The sequence below is a fragment of the Bison bison genome, unplaced genomic scaffold, assembly GCF_000754665.1.
Source record: "Bison bison bison isolate TAMUID 2011002044 unplaced genomic scaffold, Bison_UMD1.0 scf7180017864324, whole genome shotgun sequence".
NCBI classification, from domain to species: Eukaryota; Metazoa; Chordata; class Mammalia; order Artiodactyla; family Bovidae; genus Bison; species Bison bison.
In genome coordinates this window covers 1,769,158-1,776,709 of record NW_011494896.1, presented here as the reverse complement: position 1 = coordinate 1,776,709, position 7,552 = coordinate 1,769,158, and the positions used below count along the sequence as shown (strand labels likewise).

The 7,552-nt window shown below is 46.9% G+C and overlaps 1 protein-coding gene across 2 annotated transcripts in view; it reads right to left on the bottom strand.

Moving 5' to 3' along the window:
• ME3 (malic enzyme 3, NADP(+)-dependent, mitochondrial) overlaps window positions 1–7,552 on the bottom strand; it is a 227,795-nt gene that overhangs the window by 118,165 nt on the left and 102,078 nt on the right. The window contains exons 1-3 of one of the 2 annotated variants that reach the window (XM_010853160.1): window positions 6,248–6,268; window positions 4,844–4,977; window positions 1,538–1,687 (exon numbers count right to left, since the gene is read on the bottom strand). In XM_010853160.1, the coding sequence (XP_010851462.1) occupies window positions 1,538–1,687; window positions 4,844–4,974 (281 nt within the window). In that variant the 5' untranslated portion in view covers window positions 4,975–4,977; window positions 6,248–6,268. Of the gene's footprint in view, window positions 1–1,537; window positions 1,688–4,843; window positions 4,978–6,247; window positions 6,269–7,552 lie in introns of those variants that run through there. The other variant, XM_010853159.1, reaches the window with a different exon arrangement.

The window sequence follows — 7,552 nt, the reverse complement described above, 5'->3', positions numbered from 1 at the left end:
ATTTCTGAGGACGAGCTGGGCTGTGCTAGGCTCAGTTTTGTTAAAATGTTGGCCCTTGTTTCTTTAAGCCTCAGGCAGCTGCTGATAGCTGCAGAGGAGGGCCATGACACTGGTGCAGTGTTAAAGCTAATGCAGGAGATGTGAGAGATGCAAGTTCGATCCCTGGGTCGGGAAGATCCCCTGGAGTAGGCAATGGCCACCCACTCCAGTATTCTTGCCTGGGAAATCCCACGACAGAGGAGCCTGGTGGGTTACAGACCATGGGGTCACAAAGAGTCAGAAACAACTGAATACACAGAGCACAGCACACAAGCTGTGTGAGGAGGGAGGCTCTGCAAGGAACCGGGAGGTAGTAAACAGGGTCCTGCATCCTTCAGAAACGTGCCATCAGCTCCCAAGGTCTCGGTCAGTATTGGTTTCAGAGATGACTCTCTTTCCCGTTGAAAGAGACAGGCTGAAGACCAGATCAGCTCTGGAGTTTGGGCGCACTGTCCCCTGCCCCCAGGATGGCTGAAACATGGCTGCTCTGCGTGATGAGGTCAAATGTGCTGCAGCATGTGGACATGCCCACCCACAGGAAGTGGGACACGCTGCCCTCTACCAAGGGTAACACCGGGAACTCCCCGGGCCTGCAGTGCTCATTCCAAATGCTGGCTTCAGAACTGGAATACTGCTTATCCAAATTAATGAAAGATGTTCTAGATCCATGATGACATGTTCCTGACACAGTGCATGATTTATAACACAGATTTATAAATTCTATGTAAATGTAAATTACACATCTGTGCACAGTATTCTAACACAGGCTGAAACAATGTCCCACGACACATAATAAACTCAGGAGCTCTTTAATCATCAGTGCTAGAACTACGTGTTGACAATCACCTTGCACTGAGCACTTTGTGAAAATCCTTCCATTTTTCCTTTTTCATTTTTTAAAAATATATATGCTGAACTCACCATGAAAAAGACAAACCGGTGATCTCTTTAGAAAACTGCCCCCAAATTCTTTGGCTCGGAAAGAAAATGGCGTGCCAGATTTTTGCCGAATAAAGCGACATTTTGAGTGGAATCTGGGTTGAGCCCAAATAAAGGAATGCTGCTTCTTTGAATCAGCAAAAGAATTCAGTCTCCGGTATCCAGCACTCCATTATTCATTGACCCGAATTAGCAGGAGAGCTGTCTGCACTTTGGAGATGACTGGGAAAGCGGGGTTGGAGGGGGAGAGGGAAGGAGGTGGTGGGTAGATAAAGGAGAGGAAAACAAGCTGAAATACCTCCCGGGCCAACTCTGAACAACATGTTGGGTGTTTCTTATTTGGAGGCGGAGAGGCTCTGAGGTCCCCTTGCTAGACACTGTCTCAGCTCACCTCTCTGCACATGGGCTCATTTCCCAGAGCAAAAGCTCAAAACAAATGTCATGCTGGGCTGCTTCTTCCCAGGAAGCCCCTCCAGGGTCCCAGCAAGCAAGGCCAGAGAGAAGACTGAACCCGGCCAGGAGACGGCCCCTCCCCGAGCCCTGGCCCCAGGCCGCTCACCGGGGTCTGCGGAAGGTCAGGCCGTAGTGCTGGCAGGCCAGCCCCACGGTGGGCGTGTACACGATGGGCAGGAACTTCTCCACGTCTGAGGTCAGCACGCGGTAGAAGAGCTTCTCGTTCCGGTCCTGGAGCGTCATGAGGATGATGTACCTTGGGAGAAGAGGCAAGAACCAAGCTGATGACATGAACACCCTACATGGCAGCACGGACGGCCTCGACGTGGAAACCTAGGGCTCCCTGGGCACCTTCACGGGCAAATCACCATCCCCTCTGAGCATGAGTCTCATCATCTAGGAAATGTGGGGAATATGACCTGCATTATGGCGTCCATGGGGTCACCCAGAGCCGGACACGACTGAGTGACTAACAACAACAACAACAATGGCCCTTATTATTACACGATGTAGGTGCCATTCCCAACAGTTTCATTAACGGATTTGACATGGGGAACATGCCTCCCAATGACTCGTATGTGTGCTTAGTCGCTCAGTCATGTCCAACTCTTTGCGACCCCATGGACTGTAGCCTGCCAGGCTCTTCTGTTTATGGAATTCTCCTGGCAAGAATTCTGGAGTGGGTTGCTATTACCTTCTCCAGGGGATCTTCTGGACCCAGGGATCGAACCCATGTTTCCTATATTGCACGGGGATTCTTTACTGTCTAAGCCACCAGGGAAGGCCCCAATTGACTTGTAAGGTGGGTAATGTAATTTTGGTCATTTTATTTTATTTTTTTTATTGGGATATAATTGCTATCTGGCCATTTTAGAGACAGTCAAGCCACAGAGAAATGAAATAATTCACCAAGAGATCTGAACCTATGCAATATAACTCCAGAATCTGTGCTCTCAGCCATGATGCAATATGGCTAGTTAGGTTATAGTTATGTGGACAGTAATGAACAACAGCAGAATAACAGCATTCTGGGGCTGAGGGAGGTTGGGAAAAATGCTAGGCGGACCGGTGGTATATGAACTGGTCCTTCCTGTCACACAGGCCTGGTTCCTGTCACAAGTAGAGTTCACAAGTGTTTGAGCACCAAGTGATCTCAGGAAGCATGTTGCAAACATGCCTACTTCCTGAAGCCTGGAATCAGTAAGCCAGGAAAAGGGCCTTTCATTCACACTTCACACAGAACAGTCTGGGAGAAAAAAACTTAGGGACTGAAATTCCCAGTAGGGTGTGAAATTGAAAGTGTTCGTTGCTCAGTCGTGTCTGAGTCTTTGCGACCACATGGACTGTAGCCCGCCAGGCTCCTCTGTCCATGGGATTCTCCAGACAAGAATACTGGAGTGGGTTGCCATGCCCTCCTCCAGGAGATCATTCTGACCCAGGGACTGAACTCACATCTCCTGCAGCTCCTGCGCTGGTGGTGGTTTCTTTACAGCCAAGCCACTGCGGTAGCCCAATGAGGTTTAAGTGGCAGCTGATATCACAACCTTTAAGTTTTGGAGAGATAATGAGGGCGCGTGAGGCCCTGGCATGGAGTGGGGTGACAAAGATGATCTGGCAGGGGAATGATCCCCGGGCGAGGCGTCAGGTTCCTGGGTGTGAATCTCAGCTCTGCTGTTCACGAGCTGTGTGACCTTGAGGAAGTCTTGTGACTTCTTGGGGCTTCAGCCTCTTCTTCCTCACCAAAGGCACTAGTCCGTTACTATGCTCTAGAAGGCACTTTCAGGAAAGGGGGATTTATGCTTAGAATAGTCAGGATCTTAGCTCATTATGAGTGTAATGATTCCCTTACTAAGCACCCACTAGTACACATCTCTTCTCAATTCCGCATTCAGTGATGTCAAGTTGATAAGCTGAAATTGACCTTGGCGGGAGTATCTGCATCATGAGATTGGCAAATGCTTTAAATCCTCACCCCCTGGCCCCAGAACTGCTCCTTAAGCACTTAGCAGCACACCACTGTCTTTACCCATAAGCTGGGGAGCCTCCTTAGCCTTTCTCCCTAAGCACCTGCTGGAAGGAGGGGCTCCCATAATGAATGGGTCAGAGAGGTCCTCAGGAGCAAGCCCCCTCGAGCTCACAGGATCAGGCACATCCACTGCCCCCAGGTCTTCCCAGGCATGCGGGTGAGGCCCATCTCGCTGGAAAGAACTGGAAAGGGGAGGATTCTGGACTTCGATTTTTAGGGTTTAATATCTTTAGGAAGGTGAATTTCATTTTGGACTAAGGAACTTTTGCTCTTAAGTGATAGAATGAGGATCTGAACTCAGGATAGTTTTGTAGCCACTAAGCTTCAATACCTCTTAGCTATGGTGTAGCAGAGAGGTTCAAAGCACAGACTCTGGAGCTAACTGTCTGCGTTCAAATCCTGGCTGTGCCAAAGTTCACAGCCATGAGACCTGCCAGGTCACTACCTTCTTTAGTAAGACGGGTAAAGCTGACCCTGTGAACACCACTGACTCTTCTTGTCAACATCCCCACCGGGAGAAACCGGAGGGGAGGCGGGGCTCTCCCTAAACCTCCAATGGATGGCATCCCAGGTCCGCTCAAGGTGACCCTGTCCATTTCCCTTCTGCTCCACCACGTTCCTTATATTTCAGGAACCTGGGCCATGCACCGCTTCCTTAACCCATCTGTCCCTGTATTTTTTCCTATAGATTAAAATTTTTTTTTCACTTGGAGGATAATTGCTTTACAATGTTGTGTTGGTTTCTGCCGTACAGCGTGAATCAGCCAGAAGTACACACATGTTTTCTCCCCCTCAAACCTCCCTCCCACCCCCAGCCCCATCCCACGCCTCTAGGTTGCCACAGGGCACTGGGTTGAGCTCTTCCCACTGGCTACCTATTTTACGTATGGTAATGGATGTTTCAGTGCTACTCTCCCAACTTGTCCCGCCCTCCCCTTCCCCTGCTGTGTCCACAGTTCTCTACGTGTGTGCGTGCTCAGTTGTGTCTGACTCTTTGCGTATAGGCCCACATTTTTGCTCCCTTCCTTCCCATTGAGTGAAATCCTTCCGGGAACCCCACTGCTGAATGCTGAAGTCCATTGGTACTTCCATTGGTACTATTGGTGCTTCCTGGGCTGACTCTGATTTCATCACTTCTGGAAGGCCCAACCAGATCCCCCTGTTTGGAGTTCAGGCAACCTTCTCAGTCCTCCCAGGACACACGGACCATGGCTCGATCACAACAAGCCCTGTCCCTCAGGGAGACCATCACCCTGTAGAAGGCAAGGCTGGGTCTGGGCTCTCTCGGGGCTGTCGGCCTTTCCTAGCTAGAGAGTGTCCAGAAAACCATCTGAGGACCAGAGCTGAGCCCGACGCTGGGTGAGAGAACAGACATCCAGCACTCACTTGTCCAGGTCACTCTGCTGTCGCTCGTAGTATCTCATGACCCGGAGGAGCTGGACATCCTGGCTCAGAAAGCAGGGGGGGATGAGGCCATGGATCCCAAGCTGCAGCCTCTCTTCAAGTGTAAAGGCCATGCCCTGGGGAGAACAGGAAAGAAACGCATGCACATAAATGGGTGTGCAGGAAACCCGGGAGCAGCGGCGGTTCCATCCCCAGACCAGCCACAGGCACTGAGACTCAGCAGCGAGGGCCCTGGGCGCAGAGCCCACTGCTGCCTTTTAAGTAGCCAGGCCATCCTGCGTCAGTCATCTTGGCTCTTCTGGAGTCTAGCTTCCTCTTAAAAAAACATGGAAAATGTGTATATTGCCAGGGTTTTTTGGTTTATACTTCTTTTTGAAAATGTATTTTATTTTTAGAACAGTTTTTTTTTTTTTAAACATTTATTCATCTTTTGTTATTCATTTGGCTGCACCGGATCTTAGTTGCAGCGTGTGGGATTCAGTTCCCCGACCAGGGATTGAACCCAGGGCCCCTGCATTGGGAGCATAGAGTCTTTGCCACTGGATCTACAGGGAAGTCCCCAGAACAGTTTTAGATTTATAGAAAAATTGACAAGACAGTACCGGGTTCCCTTATATTTCCTCATCCAGTTTGCCCTATTAGTAAATATCTTCCATCCCTTTGGTATATTTGTTAGAATTAATGAATCAACAATGACACATTATTATTAAAGTCCCTGGTTTATTCAGATTTCCTAGTTTTTTTTTTCCACCTAGTTTTTTTTTCTTTTTTCGTTGTTCTTTTAGGATCCCATCCAGGGCCCCACATTCCATGTAGTCATCAGGTCGCCTAAGGCTCCTTTTGGCTCTGACAGTTTCTCAGGCCCTCCTTGGTTTTGATGACCTTGGAGTGTCTTGAGGAGGACTGGTCAGGTATCTTGTACACTCTCCCTCCACTGGAATTTGTGTCATGCTTCTCTCATGACAGAAGTGGGCTAATGGGTTTTGAGGAGGAAGACCACAGAGGTAAAGTGCCATTTTTATCACATCAGATCAAGGCACATATGACCAACACAACTTATCATTGTTGCTATTGACCGAGATCACGTGGGTGAAGAAGTGCTTGCCTTCTCTCACCCACAGTGGAGAGCCCTCTCCACTGTGAAGTTACGCCTTGCTTGGACTTCTACATAGGAGATTTGTCTCTTCTCCCTCACTTATTTATTTGTTCAGTCATTTATTTATATTAGAATGAACTCATGGCTATTTGTTTTATGCTCTGGGTTATAATCCAATACTCTTATTTTTTTCACTCAAGCTGTTCCAGTTTTGGCCATTGAAAACTCTTTTAGCTGGCTCTGTATCCCTTGAGGGGCTTCCCAGGTGGCTCTCCTGGTAAAGAACCCACCTGCCAATGCAGGAGACAAAAGAGTCAGGAGTTCAATCTCTGGGTCGGGAAGATTCCTCTGCAGGAAGGCATGGCAATCCACTCCAGTATTCTTGCCTGGAGAATCCCACAGACAGAGGAGCCTGGTGAGCTAAAGTCCATGGGGTTGCAAAGAGTCAGACACGACTGAAGCAACTGAGCATGCCTGGTAAGATTATATTTAGCTTTTTAAGAAACTGCCAAACTGTTTTCTAAAGTGGCTGCAAAACTTTGCGCTCCTACCAGCAACGAATGAGTTTCTGTTGTTTCACCTCCTCTCCAGCAATCGGTGTTGTCAGTTTTAAAAATTTTAGTCTTTGTAATAGATGTGTGTGTGTGTGTTAGTCGCTCAGTTGTGTCCGACTCTTTGAGACCCCATGGGATGTAGCCCACCGTATGTAGTGGTATGTTATTATTGCTTGAATTTGTAACTCCCTATTGACATAGGATGTTGAACAATTTTTTTTCATATGCTCATTTTTCACCTGTACATCTTCTTAGAGAGGTATTGTTAAAAACTTCTTGCCTTTTTTACTCTTTTTTTCTTATTGTTTAGTTTTAATAGCTCTTAGATCTTCAGTTTTAATGCAATCCCTATCAAAATTTGAATGGCATCTTTTGCAGAAATAGGAAAGTCAATTTTCAAGTTCGTATGAAGTAGCAAGGCACCCTGAGCAACCAAAACCATTTTTTATAAAACTACAGTAATCAAAACAGTGTGCTATTGGCATAAGTACATACAGATCAATAGAAAAGAATCAAGAATTTGGAAATAAATCCATACATCTACGAAAATTGGTTTTCGACAAGGAGGCCAATTCCATTTGATGGAGAGAGAATAATGTCTTCAAGAACAGATGCTGGGACAACTGGATTGCCATGTGCAGAAGAATTCAAGGGGATTCCTACTTCACACCAAAACAAAAATTAATTCAAATGGATCAATGGCCTAAATATAAGAACTAATATCATAAAACTCTTACAGAAAACACAGGGGTAAATCTTAATGACCTTGGGTTTGACTATGGATTCTTAGATATGCACCAAAGCAACAGCAGTAAAGAAAAAATTAGATAAACTGACTCCATCTAAAAACTTTTGTGCATAAAGGAAAACTGCCAAGGAAGGGAAAAGACAGCCTACAAAATGAGAGAAAATATTTGGAAATCACAGGTCTAATAATGGCTTAATATTCAGAATCTATAATTTCTACAACACACAACAAAAGGAAAAGCAACCCAAGTAAAAAATGGGCAAATGACTCAGATATTTCTCCAAGGAAGATAT